The 20916-nt window shown below is 46.2% G+C and overlaps 1 protein-coding gene across 1 annotated transcript in view; it reads left to right on the forward strand.

Annotated features, from left to right (window-relative positions):
• The window catches only part of LOC142588248 (methionine synthase-like), a 59657-nt gene extending 40606 nt beyond the window's left edge, over nt 1–19051 (forward strand). The window contains exons 24-33 of the mRNA XM_075699814.1: nt 3540–3621; nt 6156–6254; nt 9720–9795; nt 10939–11094; nt 12839–13032; nt 13819–13949; nt 14479–14545; nt 15680–15781; nt 16576–16779; nt 18572–19051. Coding sequence (XP_075555929.1) covers nt 3540–3621; nt 6156–6254; nt 9720–9795; nt 10939–11094; nt 12839–13032; nt 13819–13949; nt 14479–14545; nt 15680–15781; nt 16576–16779; nt 18572–18652 — 1192 coding nt within the window. The 3' untranslated portion in view covers nt 18653–19051. The remainder of the gene's footprint in view (nt 1–3539; nt 3622–6155; nt 6255–9719; nt 9796–10938; nt 11095–12838; nt 13033–13818; nt 13950–14478; nt 14546–15679; nt 15782–16575; nt 16780–18571) is intronic.
• The last annotated feature ends 1865 nt before the right edge of the window (nt 19052–20916 follow it).

Here is a 20916-nt window from a genome sequence, read left to right on the forward strand (position 1 = left end):
GCAGCCTCTAAAAAAAGTAATAGTCCCTCCTCCAGCAACACTGAAAAGTGAGAGCGATGTCGATAGCCCGCCTCGCAAATTGTGAAAGCCGCCCATTGTTCTGCTACCACAGGAATGAGTACAACTGTGGTTAACCACCCACATTTTGACCATTCCAACCACTTTTGAAAACAAATAGCAGGTGCGTTGCTGTACAGACCTTTCTTACATTTTCACCGCGTTTTTTCTCAACTAGGCGCCTACGTCACGGCTAGCTTGACCCCGTCGTCGTTATTCTGTCCATAGACGAGTCAAGAGAACTCCTCAAAAACGAAGGCGAAGGCAGCGCCATTTTCCCACTCATTACGAACGAAGGCCTATCTGCACATAGTAAGTTAGACAAAAATTATAGCATAAAAAACGGGTACTACGTGTCAATACGAATAAAAAGACCAGGAACCACGTACACTATAGAAGGTCACCTGGTAGGCCTCTTATGCGTCTTCATGTTCTGCCGCGTGGGGCGCCATTGGTCACTTTTCGCGAAGTTTAGCGAATAATTCAATATATAAATCCACGTTTAATGAGAAAAAACGTTGCTCGTTTTCGCCACAACGATAGACAATCTTTCCATTATCGGTGTTATCTTGATTCATGTTCTGAGCAGTTGTCTGTCCCTTTAAGGACAAAATGGACGGCGCTAAGCAGACGAGGACGATGTGAGAGACAGACGACATATACGGGCGCCCGTAATGTCGCTTGTGTCTCACTTCGTCCTCGTCTGCTTAGCGCCGTACCTTTTGTCTTTGTGTAGTATATTCATTTTAACGACGAATATTATTTAGGTCCAAGCATGGCGCTGTCTAACTGTATGATGTCACGCAGGCCAGATATAGTGCAACAACTTCAAGGTCGCGCATCGTCATGTGCTCGCGGACAAATTTCTGTGGCAACATCCTCAAGGCTGGAGATTTGGAATCGGAGAAAATGGAGCTGAGCAGAAGAGGCACCCCCCAGGGGTCAGTCATCTCACCACTCCTCTTCAACATCGCAATGGTCGACCTCTCAAGGTATCTAGGCAAGGTCCAGGGCATCGGTCACACGATCTACGCGGACGACATCACTGTCTGGTGCGCGGGTGGCAGTGACGGACAAGTCGAAGCCGCTCTCCAAGAAGCTGTCGACACTACAGAGCGTTTTCTAACCGACACGGGACTCTGGTGCTCCCCAAAGAAATCGGAGCTCCTTCTCTACAGCCCAAGTAGAAAGGGCCGCAAGCCACAGAACTGGAAACCCCCCTCTGAAATTGACATTAATCTCTACACCAATTGCGGAGATCCCATTCTCAAAGTACCGTCCATTCGAATCTTGGGAATGACACTCGAAGGGGCGGGCTCGAATAACATCACCATTCAAAAACTAGCAAAAAAGACGGATAGCGTCATCGGTCTAATCAGGCGGGTAGCTAACAGAAGGAGAGGCCTGAGCGAAGAGAATCTGTTAAGGCTAGTCCACGCTTTCTTGTTGTGCCATTTTACGTACGTAGCGGCCATGCACGTCTGGAAGAGGGCCGAGCGAGACAAGCTAAATGCCATGATAAGGAGGGGGATCAAGAGCGCGCTCGGACTACCCAACTACACACGCACCGACCGACTCCTGCAGTTGGGTATTCATAATACCCTGGAAGAGATTGCAGAAGCACAAGACAGGGCACAGATTCTTAGGCTCTCGGGCACCAGGGCGGGCAGACGACTCCTAACTGAGATGGGCGTCCCTCCGGCTACTGTCGAAGATGCCTACCAGGGCCTTCCGAAAGAGCAGAAAGATAACATCATAATATCGCCCGCCCCGCGCAATATGCATCCCCAGCGCAACGTAGAAAGAAGGAAGGCCAGAGCGGTAGCGCTCCTACGCCGCGCAACCGAACTCCCTGGCGGCAGCTGCTTCGTTGACGCGGCCCAGTATGCAAACAGCAACAATTTCACGGTAGTTTCAATCAACCATAGAGGTTCGACCGTTAACGCCGCTTCGGTACGAAGCACGTCGTCGCATGCAGCCGAGCAAGTGGCCATTGCCTTGGCCCTCCTGGACGACGGACATGCCAATATCTTTAGCGACTCCAGGGCAGCCATCCGCGCCTTCAGCGTTGGCGCCGTGTGTAAGGAAGCCTGTCGCATCCTTGAAGGCAAAAGCATCGCCACCCACACTCTCACGTGGTTCCCCGCTCACATGGAATCCATCATGGGAGGCCCAATAAACCTCAACGAGCTGGCCCACTCCAAGGCGCGAGGTCTCGCTTTCCGCGACCATGGAGAACTCCAACGCCGGCCCGCAGGGGTGGAGAACAGAGATCAACCGACCACATACGACGAAATTGCGCAGCACTTTTATCTCGGCAGGAGAGACTTTCCCTTTCCACACAAGAAGTTAAATAGAGCGCAGGCATTGACCCTCAGATTATTGCAAACAGGTTCATATCCCAACCCGGCTTTATTCCACAAAATTTATCCCGACACCTATGCCACTAGTTCTTGCAGGCACTGCAATGACATCGCTAGCCTAGACCATATGCTCTGGCTTTGCCCCTCGTTACGAGGCACGAAACAAATCAATGTGGACAAGTGGCTCTCCGCTATCAAGAGCCCCGATGCCGGGGCGCAACTATGGGCTGTCCAGAGGGCCCACGATGCGGCGGTCGGGCAAGGCCTGACTGTCCCAACGTGGGAGCGGCCCGCAGCGCGCTGAGTCGTGTACCTCAGGACCTTATTAAAGTTTTGCATCCATCCATCCATCCAACAAAAAGAAGGCTGTATAGAGGGGCGGAGCTTCTGCACACGTGTCACGGCGCCAAGTAGTCCGGCAGAGTTTAACGGCGCTTTCGGTTTCTTGACGCAGTTACCGAATAAGCCTAGCTTCCATGTGTGACGGTGTGACGGTTTCGCATTTGCCCTTAGCGCGAAGGAGAAGAGCAGAAAAAATAAGTCACATTCAACACGAAGGGGAGTACGTTGTTTTATTTTCCTGCTCTAAATAATATCTTCTTGTTTTCTTTTTCCCGGCTTAAACTAACCCCGATTGAGAATGTGGAACTTTTTTTGTCAGAAGCTCTTTTACTTGTGCGCGCATTGTCTCCGTAGCCTTCCTTTTATTGCCACAGAAATTTGACCACGAGATGTAGTCTTTCGTTTTTTTTTAACCTTTTATGCCCGACTTCGCAAATCACCGGCTGCCGTAAGAACATTGCGGGAATGACAACGATCCCGGAGGGTGGAACCTCAAACAGCGCACACCTGAAATTTTCCGGAGAATTCAGACAAGTATATATATATATATATATATATATATATATATATATATATATATATATATATATATATATATATATATATATATATATATATATATATATATATATATATATATATATATATATATATATGTGTGTGTGTGTGTGTGTATACGAAGGCTAGCAGATATATGCGATTCATAAGCAAAACTTTGCATTTGATGCACTGTTGGAGGTGACTTGATGTGGTGATACCGATGTGTCAATGATGCAGGCGCCACACCGCAGTGAAGATAGCGCCACGTTACCGCCAGCCGGTGATCTACGTTCCTGACGCTTCGAAGAGTGTTGTCGTGGTAAGAGACAGATACTTAAGCGTTGTAATTAGGTCAATTTGTATTTAATCTTCTTGAATACGCTGGCACAGTGCGAGGTGCCAACAGTCGCATCGTAAAGGAACACTTTAGCTCAACACTAAGTCAGCCTATAGACTGGTGAAGCGTTTTTTTCGGCACTATTTGTTTTAATTTGGAGGGAAATAGTTCGTTACTACCGGAGAAAACTTCACTTTCACTAGAAAGTTTCACTTTCTAGATAGTCACTAGAAACTAGAAAGTCAGAAACTAGAAAGTCACTAGAAACTTCACTAGAAAGTTTCACTTTCCTCAACTGCGCGTCCGAACAGCCACAGACTGACGTCAGGCACTGACGTCACACAGACGTCAATGTGACGTCATTGTGACGTTAAGGATTTCAGAGCATTTTCTGTCGTATAGCCCTTTCTTTCCTTTCTTACACAGAAAACGTTTTCTTCTGGTCTTTGTGTTCTTAGAGATGCGATATAATCCTTGTTATAGCATAAACGATTAGCTAGTCCAAGAAAAGTGCTTTTTAGAAATCTTTGACGTCATGGCGTGGAGCGAGTGCACATACTATGAGGCGCCACCCTTACATAGCTTTGTGTGCCTTCTCCGGCTTAGCAAGGTGCCGTTTATTCGCGGAAGGGTTGATGTAGCTTTCTTGCATTCCATACGCGTAATTTTCCCATCCAGACTGACTGGCATTCCGCTGCATTAGAGAGTTTTAACTTGTCAGTATAACGCCTTACCCTTCGCAAAATATCGGGTTACTGGAGTGGTAAACGGGGGCAGCCGCGTTAGTGACGCCATCTGGTCGCGCCTACTTGAACGACGTAGGTCGTACCAACGCGCAGCCTGATCTCGGAGGCCATGGACACACATGTTATTGCAATGACCGGCCATCTTCAGATAAACTGCAGATAAACACCATCGGCATTGACGTTGCCTTTAACATGGGGTGCTTCTAGTTTTCCTTCGACGAGTACGCCTATGTAACGGAAGAATTTTTTTTGTAACGCACTGTGGTTGGACAAAGTGTCGCAAATAGCATGGAAGGATCCAGGGTGACCTCTAAGAGATGGAAGAGCGGGGCTTGAGGGGCACTGGGTTGGGAGGAAGTTCTTATATTAAAACGTACAGAGTTCGGGAAAGTGGGGGTGGGGAGGGCGTATTGCACGCTCAATTCTGTCAGCGCCGAGGTTCAAACACGTCTCAGGGGGCGTCAGAGACAATTAGTTTCGTATTAGAAATTTAGAGGGTTCGCACACTTACCGTATACAGCTGAAGAAAGTGAGTGGCCAGCGGTAGGCTGACGGATGCCCCTGTTGCAAATTGGGGGTTTTCATGCGACAAAAAGAGTGAGGGTTCGGTAAGGTAGGTCACGGCCGCTTGATCAAAACACGCAAGCTTGCGCCTTTGGATCGAGCGGCCGTCGGTACGCGTAACTAGACCCGGATAACACGAACGATAACTCCTATAGCTAGTCAGGAACGCCGTTTACAATGGTCATTCGCACATTAAGGATGTTACATTAATAGGCTTACGCTGTTATCAAAACACCTTCTTTAGCCTTGCGGAACAGTCCAGTGTTGAATAAATGTTAAGGCCAAACGAAGGCGCCACAGCAACTATAGCAAGTATATTAGAATTTCACGTAGCATTCCCGCCCTCGTGTAAATTATAAATTTTTTAGCGTGACATGTTGTTGGGCTAGTTGGTACATGCTACTTAAGGGAATTAGAGGCACAACATCAGAGAAAGGTTAACAAAAATAAAAAAATAAAACACCGATGGTAGGGTAGGGCGTCACTGACAAATATCGAGTCCTATACCGTCGGGTTCTGTCTTTTTTTTTTTTGCTTTCTCTGAGGCTGCGTGTCTAATTCACTTTATATATACGTTTTATGTTCTTGTGATTTTGTTCGGACCAGCAAAAAAAAAAGGAAAGGAAGAATTGACTTCGTTCTGAGCTGCAGTGCTACTATAGGGGGTACAACGTCTTTCCGTAAAGTAGGCAGCCTTCATTCATAAGCGCGCCGAGCACTTGAGCGTGTGTGTGCACATATGTGAAAGATCCCTATGGTAAAGAGTGATTGTGTGACGTGCGCTTGCCGTTCTATGGACTCCGAGGTCAAGCGGCGTGCCCAGGCTTTCACGGCACGCCACGCCATCTCAGAGGCTGTGTTCTAGTCATAGGGTTTTGCGCTAAAATTACTGTAGAGGGATATGTGACACTATAGCGTCTGCGGGCGCCGCTGGCACACACACAAGCACAGATGCGCGCGCACGTACGCACGCATGCATAGTGTTTCCTACAAAAATTCCTGTAGGAAACTCTGTGCACGCATGCACGAGAGTACGACTGATTCTTCAACGCATTCAGCAATAACTCGACTGTATAGAGCTGATGCAGCAACTGAATGTGCTTCTGGAGTGTTTCAAAGATAACGAATAGCTGCGATTCTTGTGTCCACAAGTCCAGCAGGCAGCGTAGTTTGTAGTTTGACGTGTCGCTGACACTTACTGCCCAGTGCACTTCCCTGCTGGACGATAACAGAAGAAGAGCACTTGTCGAGGACGTCGACGAGGAGTACGAAGAACTCAGGGAGGACTACATGGACTCGCAAAGGGTAACTTAATTTTGCACGTGCTACAACTTTGCGATAAATGTGCTGCTACTCAAGATGCCGTGCAAGTATACATATCTGCTTCAGACCCAAAGACAGCTCAGTGACATAATCGCTTTTAAGCTTGGTTGTTATTGGAGACTGATATGTTACGAAGCTGAAGAACTTGCATTTCAAAGACAGTGGTGTATACCTCAGTGGGCTGTCTCCACTTATTCTCATCGGGCATTTGGGTTTCCAGCCTTTTCTATATATTGTGGGCCGTTCCCATGGGTCTATAGAGATAGAGAAATGGGGGCCGATCTCGCAGATAGTGAAGTAAAAAAATAAATAATTAGTCCGACGCCACGGTGGGACGCTGAAATCAGCATTTTCATATTAGTTGACAAAGTGAGCATCTCTATCCTCACGTTCGTTTTCGTAAAAAGCGATTTTTAAATGCGTAAGCATTTCTATGCCTACCCAACGAGGAAACCCGTCCGTCCGTCACGTAAGACGATCGCTTTCAAGATAGGGCCCGCAGCAGTGAGCGATTTCACCTTCGTGCTGCCTCTCTTTTCAACGCGAACTCAGCAGCCAGAACACAGCGCACACGAAGCTATCAGCACTCGGCGCCCTCTGTCCCCATCGCAGATCGCTTTCAAGATAGGGCCCGCGCGGCTGCGCCATACGCAGCTGTCGCCGGAGTACGGTTGATCACGGTTGATAATGGTTCGACGCTGAAGAGTGATAACGGCTTATAATGATCGGAACGTCACCAGCGCACCTGGCGCCGCCACCTGCAGTAGTTTCCTTGCCTCATCAATTCACCTTGCGCCGCCGTCCGCAGCAGTTTGTGTCGCCGCAGCTCTGTCGTTTACATTGGCCGCATCAGGTTTCATAACATTGATAATGACAACGGGCCGCGTGGAGATGGGCAAAATGGCACAATGCTTACGTATAGTTAGACAACTCTCAGAGGCGTTTCTGCGTGAATTTTTTCTTTGCGTAAAATCAAAGATGGAGCAGTAACGTCGTCTGGTGGATCGGTGTGTCAACGCTGATTTCTGTATTGTTACACACACGCGCCATAATCGTGGTATTCTAAGCGCATTTCACGAGTGCTTTTCGTTGTCTGCCACGACAGAACGGTGTTTATCAACCTAGTGCTAAATTTTCTCGACCACATACTAGCACTAAGCCACTTCCATATGCAGTTAAGCATGCGTCCAACTTTATATGCGGGACGAACATTTTTACGTAAAGGTTTACGAGTTATGTTTCAGGATGATCGAAGGCAATGAGCATTATATTGCACAAAGGGTCTCATGAGGGGTCAACGAAGGCACCGTTAACCTTTCCGAGATACATTAGTATCAGTGAGTTAAAATCACATGTGAGGAAACAGACAATGAAGTTCTGTTGATATTCTGTCTCGTTTATTTATGTGCTTCTTTGGAGCCGGCCTACTTGTTACTATGTACTGTTTGTCCTGTTTGCTCGTTTATTTGTTTAAGCCGGTCAATCTTTGCTACGCCCTGTTTGTCTAAGAAAGAAAGGATAACGGGCATCACCCATGATGCAGACATCTTCTTACACACACGTTTAACTAAACAAATGAAAAGCTGGAGAAACATAGAGGGAATTAGCTTTTACAGTTCGTTGAAATGTAGAAATAATAAGGGAAAAAAGAGGAAATGAACCTAGACGGATATATAACTCGCCGCAAGTGGCCGAACCGAACCCACACCTTCCGCATCACGTGTCATGGTGCTTCACCGTTACAGGCTACCGCGGCATCCGTCCTCTCCCAGACATTGTTAGGTATTTCCTGTATGCGTTCATGGTTAGCTCTTGAAGTATCAGCGAGATCCGCTTACGACTATGCCAGTTGCACATCCTTTCAACCCGGAAGGCGTCGTGTAGAATGTGAGCCAGCTAATACTGACCAATAAATCCTCGTATTTAACACAACCTACGAGACTTGACACCTCTTGGTACCTCACGCCATCCAGGCTAATGAAGTAGAGGGATTCGCTATTCATTAAGCGAGAAGAATGAAGGGAACCGAGGGGCTCGATTATTTTTTTCAGGTATGGCCGTATGAATCAGACAGCTTCAATTGCACACGATAGTTGAATTCTTGCATATTTTGTCTCACTTCATTACCTGCTTCTCCTTATTCAACCTCGCCCGCCCTACTGTGAAAGACCCACAGGCCGCGTACCATAATCTTGTGCGATCGTGTGGGTTTATACGAGAGCACACGGAATTTCATACAGGATCCTGTAGGATCATATAGGATTATAGACACGCTGGATTTCTTTTCTTGATAGGGCGCTTAGTCTTAAACGAGATATTTGAATTGTTTTTATGTTGCGTATTGTGTTTTTTGTGTGTGCGTGTCGTGTGTATGTGATGTGCACTGTGCTTATCGTTTTCATTTCTCAATCATCTCATCCGGAGTAGCGTGCCAGGCGAATCTCTCCGGGATTCCTTAAAAAGCCGCCCCTGTCCCTCACGAGCATATACCTCTCCTTTTGGAAGGCGAAATTATAGAAACATGAAAGGCTCAGGTAGATTCGTAGTGCCATGTATATTCTTACGCTTGCTCACTGGTTGCATGATGCTGTCATTTAACGCAGTGGGTTGTGAAAAACTTTTACACTTGTATATTCTAAAAAATAGTGTATTCTGTATATGTGCCTTCCTAATTATACGGCTTTTTATTTGCTCTTGCATTTGTTTGAGTTTACCAAAATATATAGATTATATGCTCCGTTTGAATTCCAAAATTTAGATTAAATTTTTTTTTGTATACTAGTAACTAGTTATAGCTATGTCGATTTATATTGCGCCTCCCCCCCTCCCACCTACTTTTGGATGTAATGCTCGATAAGTACTAAGGCTCTCTAATGTACAATGAATGAATGAATGAATGAATGAATGAATGAATGAATGAATGAATGAATGAATGAATGAATGAATGAATGAATGAATGAATGTGCAAAGTTACAACCGTTGTAAATAAAAATGGTGACTTTAGCCATGTTAGTGCTTCCATAACGGAGGCTTATTTTCGAAAATAAAAGAACAATGCGCTTCGAAACGTTGCGGTATCGTAGAACATTTTTGTAATCATACGTATTTAATGCGATAGCTGAAGTCGCTTTACCGACGTCACTAGCAACGCCACTTCAAACTTGCAAAACAATTAGGTACGCATTATTCAGCTCGTAGCTATAATTAGTAACACTGTATCAAATAATCTCTGCGTCCGTTTTTTATGTATGCGAAAATGTTCTAGAAAGCGCTACAATTGTTATACTGCGAAAATTCGCAACTCAAAGAAAATAACACAGCCGCTAACCTGTTACCCCTACCTGAGAGTTGCGTCTCTTCTATTTCTAAACATTTCGCCATCAAAGCTCGCCAGGTTATAAATATTCCTCAAGAATCCATCCTTATTTTCTTCCTTCCTTCCCTTAGGAAAGAAAGTACGTCTCCCTGGAATACGCCAGGCAGAACAGACTTCGGCTGAACTGGAACACTGATTTCATCCCAAGTATGAATCATCAGATCACTTTCAAACGGCGTTGACGGTGGTCTAAAGCGCACATGAGGCTTTGTGTCACGTCAAAGTTTATTTAGACAGTTTATGTCTACAGAGGTTTCCTTTTTATCATTTTTTTTTCTTTGCGAGATCTGCAGAGTGTTTGTCGGGAGCCTGTAGATCAATGGGCACACTTTTTGTCGACTGGTGTCTACCTGTAAGCAACTCGTTTGGAAGTCTGTGTGCCACAATTGAGCTAATAAAATAGACATGCTACAGACTTTCACCTATAGAGAATTGGTAGATCGTGTATAAAGCAGAAAAACAATATAAAGAGAGACCGAAATAGAGAGAGAGAGAGAGAGAGAGAGAGAGAGAGAGAGAGAGAGAGAGAGAGAGAGAGAGAGAGAGAAAGAACGAAATGCAATGGGAAAGTCAGGAAGTAAAAAAGAAGTTTATGGTGCAGAAAGGACAAGTTCATATGAAAGGGAAACTGACCACGTTAAGTCCGTTAAGTCCGTAAAGACTCTCTAAATTTCTTTTCGTAAGGAATCCAGACCAGACAAGCCAAGCAGTCTTCCATGCAGGGAAGCATCCTGTGTCGTGCACTCGTAATTTCTTCTGCATTCTCAAGGAATTTCCCCCAACCTGTGCATAGGCAAAGGGTTCCTGGCTGACAATCTTAAGCCTATAGTACTACGTGCGGGCTAGAGCTTCGTCCGTGCAAGTTAAGTGCATCGTCCTGGGACCGGGAACAATACTTGTAAAGGTTCTTAATTACCCAGTAACGTTGAGTGGAATTAGAGCTCTGCTTGTACGATCGCTCCTGTAACATGCGAACTTCTGTAAGCCCAATGCGCTATCTCTCTCTCTCTCTCTCTCTCTCTCTCATTGCACGCTGGTAGGTGTGGTTTCTTTCTTTCAATTTTATTAGGTATTTCATCTCCAATCTGAGCACCCAAAATATATATGACATTACTTCTTTCAATTAAAAGACATGTGCGGTAGTATGTTTCTCTCAGTATTGATACTGCCTTGAAATCTTAATGCAGCATGCTTAAGCAAGCTGCCTCACATCTCGACAAACCTTTTCTAACGTACAACGCAGAGCAACATGGTCTTAGTAACGGTGTTCTTGTGTTCCCGAATGCACAGTAAGACCACAGTTCTTGGGCACGAAGATTTTCCACGACGTCGACGTTGGAGAGCTGGTGCCTTACATCGATTGGAAACCGTTTTTCGATGTGTGGCAGCTGAAAGGAAAATACCCGAACCAGCGCTACCCGAAGATTTTTGAAGACGGTGACGTGGGTGCGTAGTTCGTCGGAAAAACAGTACAATGAAACACATAGCGCTGTTTATAACCAAGTTGTCTCACGAAGTTAAGTTTTCTCAAAACACTAGAAATTATAAGGTATTCTCAAAGCGCATAATTTATTTAGGAAATATGTACTCTTTACAAAGCTTGTACATTAGAGAGCCGGTACATTGCGTTGATAGAGCTACTCGGGGAAAGACGGCGATAGCGGAGAGAGCCAACAGAGCGCGACGAGGAAAGCGGAGGAGGAGGGTACGTATGGCGAAAGCGTGAGAAGAAAAGCGTAGTGCCGCACAAAAGAGGCTCTGCGGCGACGACCGTATGGAAGACGACACCAGAATAGCACGCCGTCTTCTGTTCACCGATGACGCCATTGATAAGGCATGCGGCGAGCGCGTCGACCGATGCCATATGTGGAAACAAAGGGCTGCATGATCGGATGTCTGTCTGCGGCGGTTGCTATGAATCGCCCCCACGCTTCGCCCACGCGCTGCCTCTCGCGATCTCCCGATTAGCGAGGCACTCGCGCCACACTTTGCTCCATTTGCAACGTGCCGCACGAGACAGGTTGTCCGCGCAAGTCAACGTATCGCGAAATCAAAACTCCTATAGAGCTGCGCTCAAATTTCGCATGAGGGAGTATCTTAATCGCCGGTGAATTTTCGAAATAGGTGAACACCAGCAATTTTGTTCTTCACATAATTCAACCTATCGAAGCGAGTATATCTGCTCCGAAAATAGCTAACTTTTCAATCATCGCGGACTTGACGTCGCCTCCGCAGTTTGCAGTCGCATTCAGCGCCTGTAGAACGCAGAAGAAAGTTCTTCGAGATTGGTTTCTGTTTCAGTCGAACCAGAATAACGAACCCGCATAAATGGAAGCTTTCTCTAAACAAAACACTCAAAATTAGCTGCCCAATACTCATGTTAATCTAACTCCTTTTATAAGGATATGAACATTAGATATACGAACTCTGGGAGTACACTGTCAGTGCCTTATAGCTGCTTGCGTTATATTGTTTCAAGTTCGCTTTCTTGCTTTTATTCTCTATTGGAGATGAAAATCCCGTGTATAACAAACGCGTCACAGTTTAGTTAAAGTTTGTCTTAAACGAATTTGGGCATATCAAATTGCCTGATATGTTGGACTATCTCTAACGCGTAAGCCTGTTCGTTGTAACTGTGTTCGACTTCAAAGAAGCCGTCGCTTGGGAATGCAATGACGAGGTCGTCTGCGCTGCTAGTAGAAGTAGTTGGAGACGGTGCAATATCTTGGGTCAGGAGCTCAGTCAGGACAATTCAAACGCTAGGCAACAACCTGCTTATGGAATGTATGGCCTATCTTTGGCCAGGATAGGCTTCGCGAGATACACGGAACACTATTTAACCTGTCAGCGTTGGGGGGATATGAAAATTTCTGAAAGTGCGCTTTCCCACGCATCTCCCTTTTTTTACCAAACTAAGACGGCGGACGTCGTCCTAGAAGCGGAAACAAAGCTGGAACGCGCGATCTGAAGCCGCTGTTGCCGGCAGCATCTCTTCGTTACTACACGTTCGATGACTGCAAACCTAACCTTAGCTCAAATGCCGTGAGGACGAGGTCTGCCGTCTTGTGTAGGACAACCGGATACTTTGGAAAAGCTAGCTTCTAGCACTTCCTATATCCCATGTTGAGGTGAACTGACAGAATAGCAAAAAAAAAAAAAAAGCTTCAATCTCTCTCTCCCTCTTTTTCAGGCGAAGAAGCGAAGAGGTTGTTCGACGAAGCGAATCAGATGCTTAGGGAAATCGTTGACCGCAAGATTCTCCAAGCTCGTGGTGTTGTGGGTTTTTATTCAGCAAGCAGTGTCGGCGACGACATCTTCCTGTATGCAGACGACGGCTTTCCCGGGAGGCAAAGCGCCGGCACTTTGTTTGGACTTCGACAGCAGGTGCACTTTTCGACGGTTGCTTTGCCCTTTGTTGCTCGTTAAGCACGCTAGCTCATATACAGCTGACAGTTTTCACGTTTCTATAGGTAATTCGCGCTTGCAGATTCATGCTAGACATCGGTGGAGAGGACGATTTTCCCTTTCACGAACCTTCCTCCACCTTACGGGCTCTTGCAGAACTGACTTGCCAGTTTTGCCCAAAATAGCACCAAGTGTCTCGCTAGCTTGGATGTTTTGCTTATTTCTCGCGATACGGGAAAGTAGCATCGAGGTTAATAAAATTTTAGAGGCAATGCGTGCACAACTTAAATGCCAGGCGTCACTTTATGCATGCTCTTAACGTGACACCTGGCGCAGAAGCTGTGTTTCTTTAAGAAGCCATTTATGGCTCCCGCCAATTCTACTTCGTTTTGGGTAAACATTAGGCCTGACGTAAGATTAGGTCGCAAATTAGCATTGTTTAAGATATATTTTTCATGATTTAGGGAAGAGAGTGTCGGTTACTGATAAATAAGATCTGAGAATGTCGGCCGTCATAATATTTACCTTGTTTCGAGCGAAGTTGTGAATTAGGCCAGGCCGAACTCACAAAGCTATTCGTTCGTAAGTTCTCTTAACTATTGTCGTGCAGCCTGCCATAATGAGGTTTCCAGCTTGAAGATTGCCTGAGACTTTCTCTTAGGAAGAATTCTATTGTAAGAGATTTTTTTTTTGTACTACGGGTCCTGCACATTTTTCTTTGCTTTTACCAACGTTCTCTGACGTTCATGTTCGTATGTTTACCAGGCTGCGAAGGGTAAGGCTTCGCCATTCTGCTGCCTATCTGACTTCGTGGCGCCCCTGGAAAGCGACGTCCAAGACTACGTCGGCCTCTTCGCAGTGTCCGCAGGATTCGGATGTGAGGAAGCGTGCGCTAGGTATGCGTCGGCTGCGAATCCGCGGCCGTATTCACAATGCATTTAGTTCGTAGGAGCTCTTTGCTATTGGCCAGCAGCCATCACTAAAGACGAGTCCAACAGGAGGGTTACCTACAATATTCTTTCACGATAAGTTCTAGCGTCAGAGCATTTTGTGTACACGGGCACTGGGCCATCATTCACAGTTTCTTGTTCGTAAATGCTATTTGCCATTGGCCTGATCGCAAGTGATATATCAGTCGTCGCGAATGGCTGGAATCTGCTGTTACAAACAGCATTAGCGCAATATAAGTTCGCTCTGAATACCAGCCCTGCTCTTCATGCGTCAACAATAAAACAGGGAGCGCAAGGTAGTCGCGACCAGTTCCTCTTAGTGACTGCTTTCAAATATGTACGTGCCGTGTCCTTCTTGGGGTAGATTTTTCATTGCCTTGAAGATACCCGAGTTGCGTGTTCCTATAAAGCCGGAAATAACGTAAGAAAAGAAAAGTATGTCATTCCTTAAAATTTTCCGTCTTCATTCTTCCAGTTTCCGAAAGAACCACGACGATTTCAAGGTCATAATGATAGAGGCCCTCGCTGACAGACTGGCAGAGGTAATTTTTGTTTGACTACTGCTTGAACATTTATACTTCGCGTTTGCACCGGCTACGTTGTTAGAAATGAAACACGACAGCGCAGTAACGCAGGTAAACGCACGGTGATCACGAACAGGCTTATGCCCTAAAAACAGTTACAAACATCGTGTAATTTTATATACCCAAACTCGCCTATGACGAGCTTAAGCTAACTGTTCTGATGCGTCAGGTATAGACGCAAGTCTTCTCATCTTTAGTGAAGAAAACATGCGGGGGAAGAGTTGATTTACTGAAAACAAAACTCGCGCGTGCGGGGCAGGAATTCCGCCTTTGCCTCAGCTGTTTCTGAGCGTTGCTATATGAATGACGTTCCCGATGCCCGAGATGCCGTAGACGTGCTCCGGCCTATCTAGTTTAGTGTCAGCGCAGTAGTGACGCAGCCTCCACACAGCAGAAAAGGGCCTCCCGAGGCGTCGGGAGAGACAACTCCTCACTTTCAATGGTTTGATGGCGCTGCCAGTGGACGGGTGAGTTAGATATATGCACTTTCGATATAGTACGATGTAGCCGGCCAGTAAGTTTCGCGCGTTCGATATAGAGAATATTTTGCTTTATATTCGGGATCGATATATATATATATATATATATATATATATATATATATATATATATATATATATATATATATATATATATATATATATATATATAGTTTAGGAATACTGTAGCCCTCACTTGAGGGCCATTACAGGAGATGAATTGTCAAAATAAAAAGGTAAATTTCAGCACCGACAATACAACGTTATACACCATTGTCAAACACAAATTACAGGGAGGACGAACAAGTATACACAGTATACGCAGAATAACAGTAAGCGTGATCAATTCTTAATTATCCCGTTGCCCGTAATACAATTCTAGTTGAGCATAAAAATCGTTCGCATTTTGTGCTGTTACAGCGCAGTTCGGAAGGCCATTCCAATATAGTAATACACGAAGGAAAGAACGAGTATTGAAAACCACCAAAGCGTGTCTTATAAGGCTATACACAGTCACGACCAGTTCCTCTTAGTGACTGCTTTCTGATATGTACGTGCCGAGTATATGTTCGGCTTCGACTGTGTCGCTCAGCGTGTGGATCTGGCGTTGCAGGCGTTCGCTGAAATGTTACACGTCGAAGTAAGGAAAACTTACTGGGGCTACTCACCGCACGAAGCGCTGGAGCAAGCGGAGCTGCATTCAGCCAGATACAAGGCAAGTGAGCTGGTCAGGTCATCTATCGCCCGACTGCTTCGACTTGTCGTGTGCACACACACCATCAACGTCAAAGCATCTGAACAGCATGGTGGGGACGGTTTTGATGGTCATATTCGGTTGGTTACTACTGGCACTTGTCTAGATAAAGTATGATATTTTTTAGATTCAGTGCAGAGGTACGGGATTTGTTAACCTTGTGTTTCAGTTTTCTTTCGTTTGCCAATTTATGCCATTTTTTTAGTGAGGCCCTCAGCCAAAATTATACTTCCCATAGTTTTAGCTTTAGCAGGAAGCTTTAGCGCGCTCTAAATACATGGGAATGAGTAAATGGCGTTTCTCGGCAACCACGGCACCGAGTTTGACGAGGTTTGTTGCATTTAAATTAAGTTAAAACCTAGTAATGTAGAAAGCAACGACAACAGCCAAATAGCCAGAGACGTATTTCTGGTTTTAGCTTGGAATTATCCACTCATTTCTTGGGCAATTCCCCAGTGGGTATGAGCCACGTCTTCGCTGAACAACAACAACAGCAACAACAACAACAACAACGACGACAACGACGACGACAACAACAGCAACGACAACAGCAGCAACAACAATAAAAACGACGACAACAACAACAACAGCAACAACGAACTAGAAATAGCAACAAGACAGGGGCTGTTTGACGTTAGTTTCTAATCATTTAAATTGGGACAGTGTTCTTTCCGTGACTGTCGATCTCGAGACCCGGCGGTCAGGAACGCGGCGCCATTCCCTGCGTCCTCGAAATGGGCCACTCCGATTCGCAGGGCATCCGGCCGGCGCCCGGCTACCCTTGCCAGCCCGACCACTCTGAAAAGCTGACGCTGTGGCGCCTGATGAACGTCCGGGAGGCCGTGGGCATCGAGCTCACCGACACGCTGGCCATGCGTCCCGCCGCGTCCGTCTGCGGCCTCTACCTGGCGCACCCGCAGGCCGCTTACTTCGCTGTCGGTCGCGTCACGCGCGAACAGGTGGGTGTGCGGCGTACGCGTTTGGCGAAAGGGAGATCATGCGCGCGACAGAGAGAGAGAGAGAGAGAGAGAGAGAGAGAGAGAGAAGGAAAGAAAGAGAGAGAGAGGAAGAAAGAGACAAGGAAAGAAAGAGAGAGAGAGAGAGAGAGAGAGGAAGAAAGAGACAAGGAAAGAAAGAGAGAGAGAGAGAGGAAGAAAGAGACAAGGAAAGAAAGAAAGAGAGAGAGAGAAAGAGAGAGAGAGAGAGAGAGAGAGAGAGAGAGAGAGAGATTGACAGAGAGAGAAAGATACACAGAAAGGAAAAGAGGGAGGGAGAGATCATGAAGAGGAACAGGCGCTATATTTTGCGACCCTTTTGGGGGGCAAGACTCGGCGCTTTGGGGAAGGGGAAGGGGGGAGATATAGAGAAAATGAAAGAGATAGAAGCTCGGGGCGGGTCGCAGAGCCCTAGGCTGTCAGCGGTAGTCAGGGCGGCGCATTCACAAGTTACACGACAGCCCCGGTACCTCCAGAAACATGAGAAAAAAAAATATTAACCCCATATTCTAGGAAGCTCTTCACTCAGCCCTCCACCTCGGCCCGAGGAAATGTGTGGCAGCGCCACGCCTCGACTGTGTAGTGGTCACTGCTCTACGTTGAAACAATTCTTGAGAAGAGTAGTGTGGTTTGTAGTCGAAGCACGGCGCTACAGTGATCAACTCGGTTGAGTGAGGAGGAAAAGTTTCGAGTGCAGGATCGTTTGATAATACGGGGGTTAATGTTCGACTAATTTCTCAAAAGAGCGCATGCCTTAATTCCTAATGCCAAAAAGAGGTAAGGCGTGCAGACACGGATACAACAGAAGAGTACAACACGAACGCATTATGCATTATGAATCCTTACAAACTAGCTCAGCTCTCTGTCGTTCTAAGCTTAATTTCTAGTACTCTGAGCCCTTTTCCTTGTTCTCCTACTTACCTGCACAATGCTGCTTCTTTGCGGCGTTCGTGTTGTCCACTTCTTGTGTCCGTGTCTGCACGCCTCACCCCTATTTTTGCATTAAGAATCTTTACCAACTAGCTCAGCTTTATGTCGCTCTAAGCTCTAATTCCTACTTGACAACACTCGTTCTCACTTTCCATATGTTACCACGTTCTTGGCAGATCCCTCGCAGTAGGGGTCACTTTTCCCGAACGGCGACCACAATGACGCCAACAACAGCAACAGCTAGAGATGAAATGCAACAGCGCTTGTCCTCGTCATTTCCTGTCCTTGTCCCGGTGTGCGCTCTAATTCATAGTAACGGAAGACAACGCAGATTTTGGTTACCGTTTGTTGCTATTCGCTTAATTTCTCGATGCGTGGACAATCTCCTTTTTGGTATGTGCTACATGTATTTAGGAATCAACATCAGCATCAGCACAGTCAGGCTATGTTGGGTTAGATTAAGTTAGTGAGGGTGGCATATGGGAGAGAGTACTCCAGATCAAAGGTCAGTCTAGCCACGTGACAGGTCTCCCGCTCTCCCGCTCCAGATCATTAGAGTGAGAGACGAAAAAGCAAAATACAAGTAATACTTACAAATGGCAAGAATAATACAAAAACGACAAGTGCACAATATTAAGCACAACGTTCAATCACTTATTCAGTGAAAGAGAGTGCTTTCTTGACAAACAGATACGCGAAAAGAAAGAAATCTACAGGACTTGTTCCCGCGTAAGTCGCAAGCTGTGATTATATTGCAATACACATTCGGGAGTTGCTGTAAAGAAATTCATGGCGGCATTCTTTCGTGTCTTTTTTTTTTTTTCAGGTTGAAGACTACGCTAGAAGAAAAGGCACTACGTTCGACGAAATACGAAAGTGGTTGGGCACTATACTGGACACAGATTGAGGCATGAATTAGACCCCTGAATCATAGAATCAGCGGCTTGTTACGAAGCCGAGTGTAGTGGTTGCCTGTCGACTAGAAGTCAAGTGTTGCTAAAACGGAGACTCAGTGTGCGATAAGATGTTGTAGCATGCATGCACAAGCTGACATCTGAATGCATATGTTTACAGTTCATTGCCACTATCTCACTAATCACCTACCCTCCAGTCCATCAGCCAACTATTCATCCTTAGACTGACTTCTTTCAATCCTCGGTCGCTCGCCGGCTGGCTCGCCGGCTCGCTCGCTGACTCACTCACTCACTCACTCACTCACTCACTCACTCACTCACTCACTCACTCACTCACTCACTCACTCACTCACTCACTCACTCACTCACTCACTCACTCACTCACTCACTCACTCACTCACTCACTCACTCACTCACTCACTCACTCACTCACTCACTCACTCACTCACTCACTCACTCACTCACTCACTCACTCACTCACTCACTCACTCACTCACTCACTCACTCACTCACTCACTCACTCACTCACTCACTCACTCACTCACTCACTCACTCACTCACTCACTCACTCACTCACTCACTCACTCACTCACTCACTCACTCACTCACTCACTCACTCACTCACTCACTCACTCACTCACTCACTCACTCACTCACTCACTCACTCACTCACTCACTCACTCACTCACTCACTCACTCACTCACTCACTCACTCACTCACTCACTCACTCACTCACTCACTCACTCACTCTTACTCACATTCACTCTCGATCACTCACTTCTTCGCTTGCTGGCTGCCTGGCTCGCTCACTCGAAGTAAGCATTCACCCAATCGGCGAGTCAGTGAACCAGGTAATAGTTTTTTACCCACTAGATCGGTCGGTGTATAAGTTAACCACTGCACCAGTAGTTGACCTACGAACTACATGTTCGCTTTCTTTACCGTACCAATGCAGCAACACAGACATGTTCTCAAGAAATTTCTCCATGTTTCAATCGAAATGTCGTATTTACGTAGACCCTGTGTGTCCTACGCTTTTAATATACAGATATCGATGCTTTCCCGTCGTTCTGCCGAGGCTGAAACGTTTTGGCTGTATCAGCGCGACTATAGACCACACCTTACGAACTTAGAAACCCAGAATCACGCTAAGCTGGCACGTGATGCGAATTAAGTGGTTCTCCGACAGAGATGAGAGAGCAAGAAATAAAGGTTGTCCGTTCCCATTTGTAAGCGCAGACGTTGCGCTTCCTAATAGTTACCGCTTGCGGCAGCGTCGCACCAACTTCACCCTGTGCAGCTAATGCTACGGGTATCGTCAACCAGTTATGGACAGGGAGCGGGAGTGCGTTCCGGTCCATGTTTTTGCCGCAAATCTTTCCACATCGCGATGTTGGTTCGATATATCACAAGGGGATTACCGAAGGTTAAACGTGACAGCCGCACTTGGTTCAAGACACATTCGGCTTCTCCTCATACCTGGCTTACTGACGTGACCCCTTAGAGCAACTCTGGTGATTTTTCTATGTCCCGTGACCTTAATAAAACGTTGAATATGCGTTCTCTTTTGCACTCTGATTATCTGCGCCAACCGATATGACCGCAAGTCATTTATTTTTTCTGAAAATGCATTTCAAGGATTGATTGCGTGTTCCCGTCTTGTGTCCACGAATGAATACTTTTTACTGGAAGGAAGGAAGGAAGGAAGGAACGAAGGAAGGAAAGAAATAACTTTATTCAAGGTCCTGCAGGTCACAAGAGCTTTGGGGCTCTTATGGAGTGGGCGTCTCCCATGTGTTTGTGACGTCAGAGTCTACACCGTCACTTCGCCCGGGAACGACGAAGCCGGCTCCTTTTTTTCTACGGGGCGACGACCGACAATCATTTGAAAACGACAATATCCAAATATGATTAAAAAAAAACAAAGCTGGAGTTGCCCTTTCACTTTTCGTGCTGTACACGGTGAAGGTGGTGCAAAGTGCGCCCTACCTTCTGTCCACAAAGCTTGTATCCGCGACCTAAATTCCACCCTCTATCCTGCCCAAAATGCGGTGGCGCCACTTTCGATGAAGAAGCTTCATTGGCCGATGCTCCGCCGCAGACAAGCCCGTTCCTGCTCTTACCTGCGGTTTATTGGTCACTGAAACGTATATAGTGGGCGAGTGCCGTTAATAAAGAAAGACTGAAAACAAAAACAAATGAACTTATTCTTTAACAGATAAAGTTGACAGGCAGTGTAGAGCCCCGTACAGAGAA

Source organism: Dermacentor variabilis, chromosome 7 (genome assembly GCF_050947875.1).
Source record: "Dermacentor variabilis isolate Ectoservices chromosome 7, ASM5094787v1, whole genome shotgun sequence".
Classification (NCBI taxonomy): domain Eukaryota; kingdom Metazoa; phylum Arthropoda; class Arachnida; order Ixodida; family Ixodidae; genus Dermacentor; species Dermacentor variabilis.